This window comes from Coenobita brevimanus, chromosome 76 (assembly GCF_032717465.1).
Source record: "Coenobita brevimanus isolate Jiangsu-jjx chromosome 76, ASM3271746v2, whole genome shotgun sequence".
Classification (NCBI taxonomy): Eukaryota; Metazoa; Arthropoda; class Malacostraca; order Decapoda; family Coenobitidae; genus Coenobita; species Coenobita brevimanus.
In genome coordinates this window covers 14,900,550-14,921,318 of record NC_137029.1, presented here as the reverse complement: position 1 = coordinate 14,921,318, position 20,769 = coordinate 14,900,550, and the positions used below count along the sequence as shown (strand labels likewise).

Here is a 20,769-nt window from a genome sequence, read left to right as displayed (position 1 = left end):
TTGTCTAATCAGCAATCATTTTCGTTCCATTTCATCCCTTAAAACTACAAAACCTATTATGAGTGTGGGTAAGAACTAGGTGAGGCATGAGAAAGGACTAACCATATGCCCAGTTGGTCCGAAATGTGTTGGGAAGCATGAAATTGAATGAAGAATGTGGAACTGAACCCTAACTTATGAGAACACATGGATTTTTTTTTTTTTTCTTGATTAGCATACAATTTTGTTCCATTACATCCCCTGAAATTGCGAAACCCATAAATTTCGTCTAACCATTCGGCCTTGAATATGCCCACGAAGCACATTTCCATTCTGTATGCGTATTCATCTCACCACCGGAACCCTCAGCCAGGAACGATGCTTGCCCAGTCGTTTCAAAACTAACCATACCTGGTAGGTTTTTCTCGAAAATGTGCTCAGTGTGTTTCCCAGGCAAAATTTTCTCACTCTAATGCCTAACCTATCCCACTAGGGCTGCTTGGCTGAGGTGGCTGGGTGTGGTATTGAGATAAATACCCATACAAAATGGAAATATGTGCCCAGGAAAGGTACCCAGAGTTTAAAGAGTGATGTCATCGCATGCGACTTTCAAATTTAGTCATCAGGCCAGCTGACTTTCCGCGTGAGCTCGAGTTTTTCCGTGTGTTGACATGACTTGTCTCATTATCCTGACCGCGTTAGAACAAGAACGTGTTACTCAAACACGTGTTACTCAAGGACCCATACCAAGTACAGTACACCACTCTCTCATGTCCCCAGATATCATATTCTGTTCACCCATACTTTCACATGCCACCACCAGGGTGAATGGTACTCGAACTCTCATGAAGGCACCTCCGTATCCATATTCCCATAACATGCAAAGTTACTTATACTGTATAAAGTCGAGGGGCAGCTGATTAAACATTGATCACTCAACTTGGCCATTTCAAGGCATGCATTTGTTACCACAGAGACTGCCCCATAGTTCACCACATTACTGAAGGCACACACTGTCTGCAGGGTCTCTAGTACATGCTCATTCCCACTTGCATCTTCCTTCACAGAATATCGCTGATTTTTTTTTTTTTTTTTTTTTCTTTTTTTATTATTTCCCTGCTTATCACAGAAACTTGGTTGTGCATAAGATGATCCAGTAATAAAGTTGGACTCGAGAATAATGTCCTGAATTATGATATCAGGTTGTTACTATTATTCTTTGCCATTTTATGCCAGGTGCTATAAAATCTGTTCAAGATTAAATTAATGTCTGAGCATCATATGGGACTAGATATTGTTATTTATCTTCCATTATGATGCCAAGTGAAAACTTATATTTTTCATCAGCCATCCACAGTTAATGAAATAAATATCCTACTTAGTAGCTTACGTTTAAAAATCAGCATTGCCTGTATGACATTACATGAGTCAGGTTTACACACTGAGGTGCCTCGTCCAGGCAATATATTAATCCATGCTGCAACACACTACACCATTTTACATCACTGTATACTCCTGTTTTACTGTTGACTAACATGCTTGACAATTTAGCATCCTGAAAGAAAAGAAATAACAATATACTGGTCAGAGGCTCTGTTTTCTGTCTGGAGGCCATACACTATTTGAACAGCTTTAGCCATTTATTATAATGCTTTTTAATGATATTGCAGAAGTACTGTATACTATTTCAGTACATGATACTGTTTCAGTACATGATGTATATTAATGTATACTTGCTGTTGGTCTAAGGATTTCATGCATGAATTCATCTCTGTAACTGAATGTGAGCTGCAAGGCATGATGAATGAGTTTGGGAGTGCATGTAGTAAATGGAATCTAAATGTGAATGTAGATAAGAGTAAAGTTATAATCTTTGTTGACTATGAAGTCATAGCATGCACAGTGTGGCTGGATTGTGAAGAAAGGGAGAATGTGATTACATTTGAGTATTTAGGTAGTGTGATGAGTAAGGTTGGATCTTTTGAGGATGAGGCACTTGAAAAGGTGCAGCTGGATGAAGGGTTGTTGGTTCACTGAAAGGAGTGATAGGGAATAGGGAAGTGAGCATAGAAGTAAACAAGTTGCTGAATGACAGTATTGTGTTCCCCATTCCAACATACAGAAGTGAAGCTTGGATTCTATTGGAAGGACACAAGTCAAGAGTGAGAGCAGGGGAAATGAGTTATTTGAGAGGAGCATGCAGAGTCACATGGAGAATCAGACACAAATGAGGAAGTAAAGGAGTGTGTGGTATTGATGAGGACATGATTGAAAATGTTAAGAGAAATACTATGAGATGGTTTGGCCTTGTGGAGAGGATGGAGAATGAGAGACTGAATAGAAGACTGTGTGTGAGTGACGAGGATGAGACCAAAAATGATATGGAGGGATGGAGTGGAGAGATATATGGGAGAGGAAGTGTAAGTTGGAAGGAAGGCAGCCAAATGGGAGAAGACAGGGTGATGTGGAGGCAGTTTGTTTGTGGCCATCCCTTATGGGATTAAGGTGTCAGATAATAGATAGATAGATAGATAGATAGATAGAGTTGCTCTTTAAGGAAGTTCCATCAAGTTGGGTATTTTCAGGTTCAGTGTGGACATTAGCCCAAGATGAAGCTGTAGTTTGTGTTGTTGTGTGCAGAGAGATGGAAGGAGAATGTAAGAGAGTATGGATCCATTGGCGCAAGGATTGTGTGGGTATGATTGAAAGTTGGACAACAAATGGGCGATTATGCATGTGTACACATCAATGCAAGATCATGCAAGTAGAGTGAGAGAAGAGTTCTGGACAAATGTGGAAGCATGCATGGAAAAGTTTGAAAGGAATGATATGAATGGAAAAATAGAGAATGTGAAGGTGGATGGAGTAATTGGTGGGTGGGTTGTGCCTGTAGAAATGGATGAGAATGACAGTTCTCTAGTGGAGATTTGTGCTGGGAGAGGGTTGGTGATTGCCAATACCCATTTTAGACACAAAATGATCCACAGGTATACATCATGAGTGATGAGAAGGGAGGGAAGTGAACTGAATGAATGGAAGGCATTAATTGATTACCTATATGTGGATGATAGAATGAGAAAGTGTGTAATGGACGCAAGAGTGAACAGAGAATGAGGTAGTGGACTTTCTGACCACCACTTGGTGGTGGTGAAAGTCAAGGTTCAAATGAAATGGAGGAGGAGGAGAAAGGAAAGACAAGAGGAAGTAGTCCATACAAGGAGGATAGAAAGGTTGCAAGAGGATGGAAAAATGGCAGAATGTAAGAGAGAAGTGGAGGAGCAGTTGGGTAAATGTGATTTGGAGGGGATGGAGGACATAGAAGGTGTGTACAAGATATTCACAGAAGAAGTCTGTGCAGCATGAGGTGGTGTGTGGGGTGAAGAGAAAATGAAAGGGGGGGTGCAAGGAATAGCATGGTGGGATGAAGAGGTGAGACAGGCTGTGGCACAAAAGAAGAAAGCATATAGTGAGTGGATGAGAAACAGGGAGATGGAGGAAGTTGAGAGATAGAAGAGAGAGAGTTATATGTAGAGAGGAACAGAGAGATGAAAAGATTAATAAGAGAGAGTAAGATGAGAGTGGATGAGGAATTTGGAAGGGATTTGAGTGTAAAGTGGAAGGGATGTAAGAAAATGTTTTGGAAAGAGATCAAGAGAGTTAGACAGGGTGATAAAGAAGTAAGTCGGTGAATGAAACATTGTATATTGTTAGTGGAGAAGGGAGAAAAAGTGAGCAGATGGAGAGAACACTTTAATGAATTGTTGAACATAGAGAATGAAAGTAATGCGAGTATAAGTGGTTAGGGAATGGCTGGGAGAAGGAGGGATGTGAGAAAAGAGGAAAAAGTCAGTAGGATGGAAGTTGTGGAAGCAATGAAGAAAGTTAAATCGGGGAAAGCCCCTGGAATTGTTTGAAGCATGGGGGAGAGATAGTAGTAGAATGGATGTAGAAGATATGCAGATTGGCCTGGAAGGATGGTAAAGTCCTGGAGGATTGGAAGTCAGGTATAATTATTCCCTTGTACAAAGGAAAAGGGGAAAAAGAAGTGTGTGGTAATCATAGGGGCATTTGTCTTCTTAGTATAATAGGAAAAGTGTATGGTAGGATACTTATTGACAGAGTTAGGGAAATAACAGAGGAATTAGTTGGAGAAGAACAGTGAGGTTTTAGGAAGGTAAGAGGTTGTGTAGATCAGATATTCATTCTTAGGTCTTTAGTGGAAAAGTTTCTGGAGAAGGAAAGGAAGTTGTATGTGACCTTCATGGATTTGGAGAAAGCATATGACAGGATGGATAGACTAGGATTGTAGAAAGTATTAAGAATATTTGGAGTAAACAGGAAGTTGTTGAATGCCATGAAGAGTATGTATGAAAGTGCTAAGGCTGCAGTGCTTGTGGACAGTGAACTGTGTGAATTTTTCTATTTGAAGGTTGGACTGAAAGAGAGATGTGTCATATCTCCATGGTTGTTCAGTCTGTATATGGATGGGGCTATAAATGAGATATATACAGTAGGCTCGCCCAGTGCGTGTCATCACAGTGCGCGAATCGCATTGTGCGCGAGTGACCAAAAATCATAACGAAAAACCTTGAATGCGCGAGTTTACCCCACAAAACACGAGGTAGAAGCAAGAAGTGGCTTAAAAACGCCATTTTCCATCAGTATGCGACCCCCCCCCCCACAAAACGCGCCAATAGTGACCTAGAGGCTCATGGGGAAGGTGCTCGAGAGGAGTCTACAATAAGATATCGCCAATAACAGCTTCAATAATAACGTTTTCGGCAATAACAGTAAGTTAGAATAGATACCCAGTTTCTATAATAATGATGTTTATTTCGTGAATACCAAGTTGTTATACTGCCAATATGTTCATAACAAGATGAGGAATGAAACAAACAAGCAAGAAGAGATGAAGGAAATTGACGAAAATGTGAACAGTAGCAAGGAGGAGAGGGAGGATCCTCCCCTTACCACCTCCCCTGACTCGCCCACTGCCATCCTCCACTGCCCCACCTGACTCACCAGCCGCCTCCCTCTCCTCCTTCACAGCCCCACCTGACTCACCTGCTTCACCTGGCATACCTGCAACCCCCACCATAATGACTTGCTGCATTCTGGAAGAAATGTAACATTCAACAGGCCGTAAATTTCTTCGTCAAAGCCTGGAATAATACAACATTGGCAACCGTTAAACAAGCATGGTGCGGCTGGGGTGGTGGCGGGGGCACTGTAAGTGCGTTGCCGTGCCTCAGAACTCTTGTTGTTTAAATCTTTACATCAGGCCTATTGTCTACTGTTGTTAAGGTGACTGCCCATATTTTTGTTATTGTAGCTATATCTGTAGTACAATGTCTGAAAAATTTAACCTTTTTTATGTCTCTAAGGGCCAAAAAATGTCCAGGTATTAGGGGGTACCGCCCATATGTAATTTTTCCCATAAGATTATGTATTCTCAGTGCACGAATTCCCAGTGCACGAGGTCGTGGGCCGCCCAATCTCTCGCGCACTGTGCGAGCCTACTGTATAAGGTAGGGTGGTGGATGTTGGAGCAGCCCTAATGAGAGAGGGCAGTGTTTGGAAGCTCTCTGTACTGTTGTTTGCAGATGACACTGTGTTGTTAAGTGAAGATGAAGGGGGGCTGCTAGGCTTGATGAATGAGTTTGAGAGAGTGTGTAAGAAATGGAATCTAAAGGTGAATGTAAGGATGAGTAAAGTTATGGTCTTTGAGAGATATGAAGTCACTGAATGTACACTGAGGCTGGACGGGGAGGAAATGGAAAATGTGAGTGCATATAAGTACTTGGGTAGTGTGATGAGTGAGAATGGAAGTTTAGAGGGTGAAGTGCTTGAAAGGGTACAACAAGGAGAGAAGATTGCTGGTTCTTTGAAAGCAGTGATAAGAAATAGGGAAGTGAGCATGGAATTAGTTACTGCGTGACAGTATTTTAATACCAACTGTAACGTATGGAAGTGAAGCTTGGACCATGTTAGAGGGGCACAAGTCAGGAATGCAAGCAGTGGAAATGAATTATTTGTATGGACCATGTGGAGTCACATGGAGAGACAGGCTGACAAATGAGGAAGTGAAGGAGCAATGTGGTGTAGATGTGGTGATAGGAAGAGTTAGGAGAAACACACTGAGGTGGTTTGGCTAGGGTGGAAAACGAGAAACTGATGAGGAGATTGTGTGTTAGAGAGGTGGAGGGAGAAGCCAAGGATGAGATGGAGGAAAGGAGTGGAGAGGTATATGAGAGACGGGGGTGTGAGCTGGGAGCAGGGCAGTGAAATGGCGGGGGACAGGGCAACATGGAAGCTGTGTGTTTGTGGCCACCCCTTATGGGATTTTAGGCATCTTGCAATATATAGATAGATAGTTTAAGCTGTCGGTTTATGGCATGTATAATACAATACAGTAACCTCTCAACTAACACAAGTTTAAAAAACGCGTTTTTGTTTTAACACGAGCTAATATTTAAGGAGATATGTTTAACTAACAAGGGTTTCTCGATTTAACGCAACTTTACACGTATGTGATGGTTTCAAATTAGCTGCGCGCGTCTTGGACAGTCCCGAGCTGATAGACCATGTGTGGCAGTTAATACATACGTACAATTTTTTATTTGTCTGTTGCTTAAACTGGTTTTATTCAAACTATAATATTTGAAAATGAAGTTTGGCCCCATTCTGAGCAGTTTGGCTCATTTTCGGACAAAATTTGGCCAGGAAAGTGATGGCAGATCTATATTGTTACAACTTGATGCTGCAGAACAGAAAGAAGAAAACCACTCAGACCAAGATAGAGCAGTTCTATATGAAGAAGACAGAAAGCTTAAGGGAGTTATCTTCATCACCAGTAGCACGGGAGTCAGAGGAAGAGGAAGAGGAAGGACAGCAGAGTGAGGAAGGACAACAAATTTAGGATGGGGAGCGGTGGGAGGTGGGGTAGCGGGGTGAGGAGGGACAGCAGCAGACGACGAGTGATGCATAGATGAAGTGAGGCTGTGTGTTGTTATTGTTTGTGACCTACTTACTGTAATGAAAATGTTGCTTTTACCGTAGTGTTTTTATGACCTACTAATGCATTAATAATGTTGAGGAACTTTCACAGTGCTGTGAAAGAAGCAGAATTGAAAGAAAATCCACGTAAAATGTGAAAACAGTATTTATTTGGGGAGAAGTGAACAACGCTTTGGCCCAAATGTTGTGTATTTCTCCCCAAATATACTGTTTAAGTTTTTTACGTGGATTTTCCTCCAAATTAATATTGTTGCTTTTAAGTTTAGAGTAGCATAACTCCCCAAATGGGTAGACTTTCCCAGAGTCCAGGAACGTAACCCCCAATATTCTATCTATCTATCTTTCTATTGCCAGATGCCTCAATCCCGTTCGGGGTGGCCACAAACAAATGGCCTCCATGTCGCCCTGTCCCCTGCCATTTCACTGCCTCGCTCCCAACTAACACCCCCCTCTCTCATATGCCTCTCCACCCCATCCCCCCCATCTCATCCTCGGCCTCCCCCTCCCTCTTCCCCCCTCCACCTCACTCACATACACTCTCTTCGTCAGTCTTTCACCCTCCATCCTCTCCACATGGCTAAACCACCTCAGTGTATTCCTCCTAACGCTTCCTATCACATCCACATCCACACCACAATGGTCCTTTATATCCTCATTTGTCAGCCTGTCTCTCCATGTGACTCCACAGGCTCCTCTTAAATAACTCAATTCCACTGCTCTCACTCTTGACTTGTGTCCTTCCAGCAACGTCCAAGCTTCACTTCCATACGTTAGAGTTGGCATCACAATACTGTCATGTAGTAACTTTGTCACTTCCATGCTCACTTCCCTGCTTCTTATCACTGCTTTCAATGAACTAGTGACCTTTCTTCCCTGCTGTACCCTTTCAAGCACTTCACCCTCCAAACCTCCATCCTTACTCATCACACTACCCAAGTACTTGAACATACTCACATTTTCCAATTCCTCACCATCCAACCTCACTGTACATTCACTGACTTCAGCTCTCTCAAAGACCATCACTTTACTCTTCCCAACATTCACCTTTAGATTCCGTTTCTTACACACTCTCCCAAACTTATCCACCAAGCCTTGCAGCTCTCCTTCGTCTTCACTCAACAACACAGTATCATCTGCAAACAACAGTACAGGGAGTTTCCAAACACTACTCTCTCTCACCAGGGCCACTCCAGCATCCACTACCCTACCTTGTACCTCTTTTATTACCCCATCCATGTACAGATTGAAGAACCATGGAGACAGGACACATCCCTGTTTCAATCCAACCTTCAAAGAGAAAAATTTACTCAGTTCACCATCCACACGCACTGCAGCTTTCGCACCATCATACATACTCTTCACAGCATTCAACAACTTCCCATCTACTCCATATATTCTTAATACTTTCCACAATCTTTGTCTATCTACCCTGTCATAAACTTTCTCCAAATCCATGAAAGCCGCTTACAACTTCTTTCCTTTCTCTAGAAACTTTTCCACAAAAGATCTAAGAATGAATATCTGATCTACACAACCTGTTCCCTTCCAAAAGCCTCCCTGTTCTTCTCCAACTAATTCCTCTGTTCTTTCTCTAACTCTGTCAATAAGTGTCCTACCATACACTTTTCCTATTATACTAAGAAGGCAGATGCCCCTATGATTACCCCCCCCCCCAATATTACCATTTTTTATTATGGGAAAATTGTGTTTAAAAAACGTGTTTTTAACTAACGCGACCTCTCCAGGAACCTAACCCTCGTGTTATTTGAGAGGTTACTGCACATCCTTATTAGGCAGTTGCACAACCCACCACAAACTTTTCATGAGATCTACATTTGTTGACAGGTAGGGGTACTTCTTGGAGGCGATGAGAATGACACAAGAGCAGCAGCAGAAGATATAATCAGTTTGGAATGTCAGATAGCAGAGATCACAATGCCAGATGAGGAGCGTCGCCACAATGATGATCTGTACCAACTGTACACTATTGATGAACTGAATGACCTTGCTCCATTTGTAAGTATAATTTTTCCCCATAATTTAGAGAAAGCCTGTAGCTTAATACAGTATTTGTTTTTGAACACTGCTTTCTGTATTGATGAAAAGTTGGCTTTTCTTTCAAAAGATTATTTGTTACCACATAAAGGATAAACCAAGTCCTTATTATTTATCTCACAGTGTTTTGAAACATATTTTTAGAGCTTACAAAACAAGCCATATAGAGTAGGTATATTTTGTTGGCTCCGCAAGGTTATGACTTAGACTACTGCACATACTGTGCATGTCTTTTGTAAAGAAATAAAATGGTAATGAAATAATTCGGTGGGTCTGCTACCCACGTCAACAAGTGTCCCCAAGCTGTCTCCTTACCCTCCAAAAGGAGGATAGTGAGTTGCAGAATGGTATTTTCAGCCTTCAGTTGAATGAGTTCCTGTTCAGATAAGACTGTGAACTTAATAAAAAAAACATTTATATATATTTTCCCCTGAATGGGAAAAAATAATAGCCTACATAACTTCCTGTGGGTTCGTAATGTGTTGCAGAAGCTGTGAAAAGTGTTTGTGAGGTTTAGTGATCCAGTCAGTAAAAAAAAAAGAATCATTATCATTATCATCATCCAGACCTCCTTTCCCATCCTAGGGCAGGGGGAGGAGTAGCAACGCCCAGACAGCCCAAGTTTGCCCAGTCCAATGGGCTACACTTCCATTCACTCATCATTCAACCCCTGATATGCCAAAAACTTTTACCACATTCTAAAGTTTCACATAAATGTATTCAATAGAGTCAGTCCGAAAGCTGTCGCTTTAAAAAAGAGTACCAAATCCCTGATCATGCACTTCTTACAACATTCATCCAGCCAGCTTGATCTCTAGTCAGTCCCATAGCCTCACTGACTTCTATATCTCTCCTCCTCTCACACTCATCCACCATATCCCTCCACCTTCTCCTTGGCCTACCTCTTCTCTTCCCTCCTTCAAATTCACTCAGATATACTTTTTTCACCACTCTGTTGTTATCCATTCTCTCCACATGGCCATACTACCTCAGTGCACTGTCTTCGATTCTAATATCCACTGACTTCCTCACTCTACATCCTTCAGGAATCACATTGTTTCATATCCTATCCACTCTCTGTACTCTACGTACATTCCTTAGCAGTCCCATCTCCACTGCTCTCACTCTTAACTTTTGATTTTCATGCCACACCATAGTCTCACATCCATATGTTAAAGTTGGCACTAACACTCCTTCATGTAAACCTTGTGCAGCTGCAACACTCAAGCCTCTTTTTTCTTATCAAGGCCTTCGTAACACCAGCTACCTTCCTCCCTTGTGTCACTCTATTTGCCACTTCTTTTGCACATTTTCCTCTCTTTTCTGTCACTGTACCCAGGTATTTGAACTCTCTGACCAATTCCAGTCTTTCATCATTCACTGTAACATCCCACTGGGAGTCACCTTCTCTCGATTACCATCACTTTACTTTTTGCTACATTTACTCTGTAGGCCTGATGCTTACAGACATCAGCAAAACTCTGCACTAGTCTACCAAGCTCCTGTCTGGTATTTGCAAGTAGCACTGCATCATCAGCATACAACAAATTTGAGGTATTCCATCCATCACCATTCATTACCAACACCAACCCTCTCTCCATTAATCGTGTTTGTGTTTCTTTCATCACCCAATCCATATATATATGTATTGAACAACCATGGGAACATCACACAACCTTGTCGCATGCCCACACTGATCATGTACCATTCACTTAGATGCCCATTTACCCATACACATGCCTCCCTACCATCATTAAAACTCTTGATGGCACCTAGCAGCTTATCATCTACACCGTACGTGCGGAAAACCTTCCACAATCCTTCTCTGTCTACTTTATCGTATGCTTTTTACAGTTTCATAAATTTCATAAACCCCTTATAGTCCTTCTCACAAGCCATCTGCACTATCTGTCCCACTGCAAATATTTGATCCACACATCTTCTGTCACTTCTAAAGCCATCCTGTTCATCACTCACGAGGAATTCTGATATCTCTCTTACTTTCTCTATAGTAATTCTTCCGTTATACCTTCCCTACACCACTCAATAAACCTATCTATCTATCTCTTGCCAGACGCCTCAATCCCGTTTGGGGTGGCCACAAACAAATCGCCTCCAAGTCACCCTGTCTCCCTCCATTTCACTGCCCTGCTCCCAACTGACACCCCCCTCTCTCATATACCTCTCCACCCCATGCCTCCATCTCATCCATGGCCTCCCCCTCCCTCTTCTCCCCTCCATCTCACTCACATACACTCTCTTCGTCAGTCTTTCACCCTGCATCCTCTCCACATGGCCAAACCCCCTCAGTGTGTTCCTCATAACGCTTCCTATCACATCCACATCCACACCACAACGCTCCTTTATACCCTCATTCGTCAGCCTGTCTCTCCATGTGACTCCACAGGCTCCTCTTAAATAACTCATTTCCACTGCTCTCACTCTTGACTTGTGTCCTTCCAACAATGTCCAAGCTTCACTTCCATACGTTGGAGTTGGTATCACAATACTGTCATGTAGTAACTTTTTCACTTCCATGCTCATTACCCTGTTTCTTATCACTGCTTTCAAAGAACCAGCAACCTTTCTTCCCTGCTGTACCCTTTCATGCACTTCACCCTCCAAACCTCCATCCTTATTCATCACCCTACCCAAGTACTTAAACGTACTCACATTTTCCAATTCCTCACCATCCAACCTCGCTGTACATTCACTGACTTCACCTCTCTCAAAGACCATCACTTTACTCTTCCCTACATTCACCTTTAGATTCCGTTTCTTACACACTCTCCCAAACTCATCAACCAAGCCTTGCAACTCCCCTTCGTCTTCACTCAACACCACAGTATCATCTGCAAACAATAGTATAGGGAGTTTCCAAACACTATCCTCTCTCACCAGGGCCACTCCAACATCCACTACCCTACCTTGTACCTCTTTTATTACTGCATCCATGTACAGATTGAACAACCATGGAGACATGACACATCCCTGTTTCAACCCAACTTTCAAAGAGAAAAATTCACTTAGTTCACCATCCATACGCACTGCAGCCTTCGCACCATCGTACATACTCTTCACAGCATTCAACAACTTCCCATGTACTCCATATATTCTTAATACTTTCCACAATCCTTGTCTATTCACCCTGTCATATGCTTTCTCCAAATCCATGAAAGCCGCATACAACTTCTTTCCCTTCTCTAGAAACTTTTCCACTAAAGATCTAAGAATGAATATCTGATCTACACAACCTCTTCCCTTCCTAAAGCCTCCCTGTTCTTCTCCAACTAATTCCTCTGTTCTTTCTCTAACTCTGTCAATAAGTATCCTACCATACACTTTTCCTATTATACTAAGAAGACAAATGCCCCTGTGATTACCACACACTTCTTTTTCCCCTTTTCCTTTGTACAAGGGAATAATTATACCTGACTTCCAATCCTCCGGGACTCTACCTTCCTCCCAGGCCAATCTGCACATCTTCCACATCCATTCTACTACTATCTCTCCCCCATGCTTCAGCATTTCACCACACACTCCATCAATCCCTGGGGCTTTCCCCGATTTAACTTTCTCCATTGCTTCCACAACTTCTACTGATTTCTTCCTGTCGTCTCACCTCCCTTTTTCTCCCAGCCATTCCCCAGTCACTTATACTCGCATTACTTCCATCCTCTATGTTCAACAATTCCTTAAAGTGTTCTCTCCATCTGCTCACTTTTTCTCCCTTCTCCACTAGTAATCTACCATTTTTATCTTTCACTCCCCTGCTAACTTCACGTCCACCCTGTCTTACTCTTTTCACCTCTTTCCAGAACATTTTCTTACAGTCCCTCCACTTTACACTCAAATTCCTTCCAAATTCCTCATTCACTCTCTTCTTACTCTCTCTTACTAATCTTTTCACCTCTCTCTTTCTTTCTACATAAAACTCTCTTCCACCTCTCAACTTCTTCCATGGCCCTATTTCTCATCCATTCATTGTATGCTTTCTTCTTTTGTGCCACAGCCTGTCTCACCTCTTCAGTCCACCACGCTGTTCCTTGCACCCCCCTCCGACTTCTCTTCCTTCCACACACCACATCACATGCTGCACATATTTCTTCTGTAAATATCCTACACACACCTTCCACGTCTCCCATCTGCTCCAATTCATATTTGCCCAATCGTTCCTCCACTTCTCTCTTATACTCTGCCTTTTTCTCATCCTCTTGTAACCTTTCCACTCTCCTTGCAACCACTTCCTCTCGTCTTTCCCTTCTTGTATTCCTCTATCTTACTTGAATCCTAATTCTGGCCACCACGAAGTAGTGGTCAGAAAGTCCACTCCCCCAACCTCTATAAGCTCTTGCATCCATTACACATCTTCGCATCCTTTCATCCACACACACAATCAATCATTTCCTTCCTTTCATTCAATTCTCCACCCACCCCTCTCATTACTCGCCATGTATACCTGTGGATCATTGTATGCCTGAAGAGGGTATTGGCTATCACCAACCCCCTCCCAGCACAAATGTCCACTAACACACTCCCATTCTTATCTATCTCAGCAGGCACACCCCACTCACCAACTATTCCATCCACCTTCACATTCCCTACTTTACCATTCATATCACCAATCAATAACACTCTCTTATTCCTTCCAAACTTTTCCATGCACACTTCCACATTTGTCCAGAACTCTTCTCTCACTCTGCTTGTACGATCTTGCTTTGGCGCATACACACACACAATCGCCCACATTTGTATTCCAACTTTCAACTTTGTCCACACAATCCTTGACCCAACAGATCCATACTGTCTTATGCTCTTCTTCCATCTTTTACTCACAACTATACATACTCCTTCCTTTGCCCTCTCATTCTCACCTACTCCTGCACATATACCCCATCCATACTCCCATTCTCTCACACTTTCTCCTCTCCATTTTGTTTCAGTTATTCCATATACATCCACTTTTGCACCCTCAAGCACCTGGACAATCTCTCTCTCTTTCACCTCATCATTCGCTCCTCTTACATTCCATGTACCCATTACCAAGTCCTTTGTCCGGTCCTGGGTCGTCATCGTTTGGTCAGTCCTTGTCCGAGGCTTCTTGTTTGTTTTTTTAGTTAGTTGTTTTCCGGGGAGGGGCACTAACCCTCCGCCAACCCTTTTAGTCGCCTTTTACGACAAGCAGGGATACTGGGGGAGTATTCTTGAAAACCCCCCCTACCCCCAGGTGTACAATCACAGCCTTTTTCCACTTTGCTGGCACAGTTTCACTCATCCATGCCTTCTTACATATTTCCAGCAAGCACTTCATTCTGCTGTCTTCACTACACTTAATCATCGCAGCATACACCTCATCAACCCCAGCTGCTTCCCCATTTTTCAGCCGCTTCATGGCGTTCTTCATCTGTGAGAGTGTCACGTTTCCTGGCACTGCATTCTTTCTCTGCACACCCCCAAAACTAATCATGTTTACAGCTGCTCTGCTGTCTCTGTTCCCATTCATCAGGCTTTCAAATTATTCTTTCCATCTGGTTCTTACTTCATCCCCATGGGTTGACAGTCTACCATTAGATAAACCAACAGTTGATGATCATAGACTAACCCCTTAACCGCGGGGATGTCGGGAGTGTGCTGTGCGCGTCCCGCGGGGATAATCGCGCTCCGACTGACTTTTTAAAAATACTTGCCAAAAATCAGTTATTAGTCCTAGAGTATTATAATTATATAAGCATATGGCACATACCTTCAGCTTTCTCCTGGGATATTTGTTGAGCCTTCGTCGACTACCGTAGGACTTGTGGAGACTTCTGAAGTTGGGTAACGAAGTCTCCACTTTACACTTCCCAATACCCCGTAATATGGTTACCACTGCCTGATATTATAACTACAAACACTATTCTATGAATTCAAGTAGTTTGGAATCCATATTCCCCCCAAAAAAAAACACTGTGAAAGCAACGTAGATTACGAGCGCATATGAGCTTCCCACCCACGCTTGTTCCCCGATGGTATTCTGTGGTGGAGCTGTCATTTATTATTCATAAACACACTCACACTTTATATTCCTAGTACTTTATTACACTTATTTATATATATAATATTTATCCATAAGTTTCTTTCAGTACTACAGTAAAACCTCAATTTAACGGCACCCTAGGGGGCCCTGAGCATGCCGAAAAAAACAGAATTCTGTTAGATTTTTTTTTTTTTTTTTTTTTTTTTTTTTTTTTATGTGACTGACTCTGGGCATAGGCTTCACAGCCTGCTTTCAAGGCCCAGTAGTCCTCCTACGTACCGCACACCTCTACATGTCACCACTTCGGCGCTAACACCCACCATCCATATTGAATACATGCTAGGGCTGTCTCATACAGGACTGGTGTATTGGTATTAGCGGGGGTATTTTGGGGCTTACACCTATCGATACCCCCGAAACTCACACTAACACATTTTAATACCTTTTTAAGCATATAAACATGTGCAGACATACAAAATCAATAAAAAAAACTCATATTTAGAACAAAAAAAAGCAGGTAGGTGTGGTACTGTGGTAAAGAACTGTACAGTAATCCAGGTAAGTGCAGTACAGTACAGTTGAGTCTTCATACAACACAAGATAGGTTATGCAGAACCTTGTGCAAAATCGATTTCACGCTAAAACGTGACATATATTTACATGTAAAATTGGGGGTCAGATTCTAGGAGCCTCATATTTTTCTTTAAAAATATACTGTATTTAAAAATAGATTACAGGAAACTCGCACCGAACACAGTCTCACGGAACGCGTTCGCAATTATATACAGTAAGGGCTGGGATACATATAAGACAACGTAAGATTAAAGAACCATTATGAAAACTACAAATTAACGCAGGAGAGGCCTTTGAAAGATCAAATCCTCGAACGTCACCGCAGCGCGCGCGGTTTGTTTTGATTACGTGACGATCTAGGCGGGAAATTATTCCGTGAGTCAGAATATTGCCTTTTTTATTTGTTCGTTTTTTCCACAGTACTGTACAGTATTTGTAAGTTAAATATTTACAGTTCTCGTATGTACTGTACTTGTAAGCATGTAAATAAAGTTAAATCATTAAATACCTGTAAAGCCTTGTAACCAGTTAACCCGAATTATATGATTACCCATGATCGGCGTCGGAATATTGCCTTTTTTGTTTGTTCGTTAAACTCTTACTGTACTGCATTTCTACAGTACTGTATTTGTAAGTTAAATATTTACCGTTCTGGTATGTACTTGTAAGCAATTAAAGCATTAAATAAAGCCTTGTAACCAGTTAACCTGATTTATATGATTACCCATGATCGGCGTCAGAATTTTGCCTCTTTTGTTTGTTCGTTAAAGACTTGCTGTACAGCTTTTCCACAGTACTGCATTTCTAAGTTAAATATGTACTGTTGTGGTATGTATTTTTAAGTTAAAGCACTCAAAAAAGATAAAGCATTAAATAAAGCCCTGGTACCAGTTAACCTGATTTATATGATTACCTATGATCGGCGTCGGAATGTTTCCTTGTGTTTACGTATTTGTGTGTTGAGGTTTTGCTGTGGAGTTCTGTATTTGTGAGTTATAACATTAAATAAACCTTCTAACCACTTAAAGTGCTTTCTAATGATTACCAGTGACAGATAACAGCAAAACAACACATTTGGGGGGTCTAGGGAGCAAAATACGGAGTAGTTTAAATATACGCGATTTCGCACCTAACGTGGCACGGTAGGAATAAAACCCACGTGTTCGGTGCGAGTTTCCTGTACTAGAAATACGTCTTCCTTAACACACCGAAGACAGTGTGTTTACATACGACCTCACTGACTGGACACATCAGTACATAGCTACTGCAGTCTAACCTAACCTAACTGATTAGTTTTCCCCCCTAATACTCCCCATAAAAATTTTAATCACCAAGGATTGCCACTAAGCCACTTGAAAGTCCTCATGAGAAATCAAGGAAGAACTTGACCTAAACAGCATGTGAATAATGGCCGGCCAGCATCATGCATATTTTGTCACGAATCACTTTCGGTACTAATAAAAAAAAAAAGTGCAGTGTGAAACTTTTTGAAACCCATTAGTCATCAACAACAAAGGAAATAAAAACTCTAAAGAAGTTGTCAGCATGGAGTGATTGCGTATCTCACTTCTCAGATACACACGAATGCAGAAATTGTGAAAAATAAACAAGTCAGCCAAACAGTATAATTTGTATGACAGTATAATTCACAAGAACTGAACTCACATAATTATCTTGCCTAACTGTTTATGTCAACATGTAGTGTCTATACGTATCGTAAGATCTGAATTTACTTGACCAAAGATCGTCAGTTTATTACAAAAAGATCGAGCACAAAGCCTTTTTTCTTTTTTTCACACTCGTTGTGCTAAAGGCAAATATATGAATTTTACTGCTCCATCATTAACTTTTTTTTTTTCCAACAAAGAAAACTATCCATATCATAAACATCCCGACTCATTTTACTGTCTAATCATTTGCATTTAAGCTGCAACGCTTCACGCCACTTCGTCCATCAATTTTTCATTTTCATTTAGAATAAATGCTTGTGCTCATAGCACTTTCAGGGTGCTTAGGCATAACGAAAGTTAGTTTGGAACCACGTGCTCAGTTCTGTGAGGAAACGAGGAGCAAGGAAATAAGCAAAATAATAAACTTCTCATCAGGGCAACCGTTCACACGACACTAAGTATTAGTTGGCAGGTTGGAGTAGAATAGATGGCACTACGTAAATAAGTTCACTAAGTTATGAAGTCTATAACACTAGTTCTTAAATCTAACCTTAAATGCTAATTTTTTTTCACTTTGGGATCAGGCTAGGCGGGAGGAAGACTGGGTGAGCATAAACGTACCCAGTTGGCAGGAAACTGTAAACAGATGATTGAGATGCATGCAGCGCCCGCCACATTTGAATTTCTTTGTAATTTTTATCAGTTTTTTGGGAATTTTTAAATTTTTTTTGCAAAAATATTCTTAGGAAGATTTGTGCCGTTAGTTTGGGGTTGCCGTTACAATGAATGCCGTTAAATTGAGGCTTTACTGTAGTAGTTTATTTTCACTCCAGGCATTCACTTTCTCATTCAGTAAACTAGCATAGAGAGCAAAGTTTTCACTTTCACTTTCATTACTCCAAGTATTTATACACGCTAGAGCAGTTTTCATTTTCACTTTCGTTACTCCAAGTATTTATACTTGTATTCTTATATTACTAACTATTTACATTTCTATTTACATTCTCTGTTTTATTTATATTATTTACATTTCTATTTACATTCTCTGTTTTATTTATATTATTTACATTTCTATTTTATTTATGCTATGTTATGCACTGTCACTTGCAGTAACTTATAAAACTATTTTCCAGTGTTCAGTTATATTTACATTCATTCCTTTCACTTGCTATTTACACATTATTTACACATTACTGTATTTACTTTTCCACTTGCACTGTTTTAGTCACCAGAAAGATCGTAATCAGTGTCCATCATTATCATTGATAAATTAGCCAGTTCATGTTCCACAGCAGTCACTTAGCCCTTTACCCCTTCCCACATGAGGTTTAGTAGGGGTAGAGGTCACAGGGCCCTATGCAAGGGGGCTAAGGACAGGCGCTAATTGGACGTGGTTTCACCATGAAAGACGACAGTAAACTGAATGATGTGGCCCAGGAGCAGGGAAGGGTTGACAATGTCAGCGTGGTGACAGCTGCTAATTTATATGCTATAAAATGATTGGCAGGAAATCGAGACAATACATAATAAATTAGGTAGTTCCAGGTGAATGTAAATATCACTTAGGCTTCACCCTTCCTTTCTCATATGTATTTTTGTTACGAGAATAGGTCATACAGCATATATCAAGGGTAAATAAACAGGGAAAATTTGCGAACGAGTGCACGTGGGGTGTTGCCAGGTGATACTTATCCCATTCCAGACATATGGCAGTATCAATTACCTTTTCTCATCCTTTTATATATTATTATGTAAGAATAGGGCATAGGGCCTATTTTAATGGATAAAGTGAGTGGAAAAATCCATCCAGGATTTGTGTAGCTCAGTGCAGTTGGGAGAGGTGGTAGGAGAGGGTAAAGGAGGGGAGTCAAGGACAGGGGGGAAAAAATGGCTGAACTGTCAAAAGTGGATGGGAATGCAGATGACATTAGCAGAACTGAGTATAGCTGGACACTGGTAGAACTGACAGATGATACAAGCCACCACTTGAAAGCCTGGGTGAATTCAAAATAACACAGAATCACAAAAGTGACACCCTGCGGTATGATCCCTTGCTCCTGAGCATCACGAAAGTGACGCCCCGCAGTTAAAAGGCTAAACGACAATCTGCAGACTGTGACTAGGAATGTTAGAGGCACAAACCATGACTTGGTGTTGGTTGACATTAATGCCCATAGTGCCAGGTGATGAATCTGTTGAGGTGGGGAGGGAGACAGATGGGGGATGGGGGATGGCAGAGGGATGGGGAGGGAGACAAAAAAGCCAAACTGCACTAGTAACCCCTCTCCCCTCTCTCACTCATTCACTTAGTCACACTCACTCACTCACACACTCACTCACTCACTCACTCACTCACTCACGCACGCACAGTACCACACCAAAGACTTCTATGGAAACTGTACCATCAAGGAGGAATTCGAGGCAAACTGTTTTGTTGGATGCAAGACTTTCTCATAAAAAGAGAAATGAGGACAGTACTAAGAGGAAACTACTCATCATGGAAAGAAGTGACTAGTGGAGTACCACAGGGTTCGGTGCTGGCACCAATCGTGTTTTTAGTGTACATAAATGATATAAACAGTAACACTGGCAATGAGAGCTATCTGAATATGTTTGCAGATGATGCAAAAATACAAAGGAGAATTACTAGCACAGACGCTTGTAGGGAGCTACAAGAAGAATTAAATAAACTTCATGAATGGAATAGTACATGGCAAATGGAATTCAATGTGGACAAGTGTCATGTAATCAAGTTTGGTAAAAGTGGAAAAAGACCTGATTGGGATTATAAGTTAGGAAATAAAACCCTATACACATCAGAAAGAGAGAAAGACCTAGGTGTGATTATCAATAACAGACTATCTCCGGCTGACCACATCAGCGAGAAGGTACGGAACATGTATACACTGCTTGCAAATATGAGAATAGCATTCACATACATAAATGAAGACATGCTAAGAAGGATAATAACATCATTCATTAGACCAACCCTGGAATATGCATCAGTAGTCTGGAGTCCTCATCTCAAAAAGCATATAGACAAGATTGAAAAAGTTCAAAGGGCCGCTACAAGATGGATACCAAGCCTAAGGGACCTAAGCTACGAAGAAAGACTAAATAAACTGAATCTACCAACTTTACAGGAGAGAAGGAAAAGAGGTGACATGATAATGCTATATAAGTGCATATCAGGAAAGGAGAAAATAGACATAAATGATTACTTAACATATGGAGAAGCATCAGCAAGAGGACACTGCAAAAAACTGCATAAGAAGAGAGGTGATAAAGACGTAAGGAAATTCAGTTTCCCAAACAGAGCAATTGATCAATGGAATGCACTACCGAATGAAATAGTGTGTGCCAAAACAATTCACAAATTTAAGGATATGTACGATAAATATGGTTTAAGACACGGGACAGTACGAGCTTGACTCATTCCTGTAAAGATACAATTAGGTA

General features: G+C 41.3%; 1 protein-coding gene across 1 annotated transcript in view; it reads left to right on the top strand.

The window, feature by feature from the left end:
• Nep3 (M13 family metallopeptidase neprilysin 3) overlaps positions 1-20,769 on the top strand; it is a 659,418-nt gene that overhangs the window by 369,373 nt on the left and 269,276 nt on the right. The window contains exon 9 of the mRNA XM_080279018.1: positions 8,842-9,012. Coding sequence (XP_080135144.1) covers positions 8,842-9,012 — 171 coding nt within the window. The remainder of the gene's footprint in view (positions 1-8,841; positions 9,013-20,769) is intronic.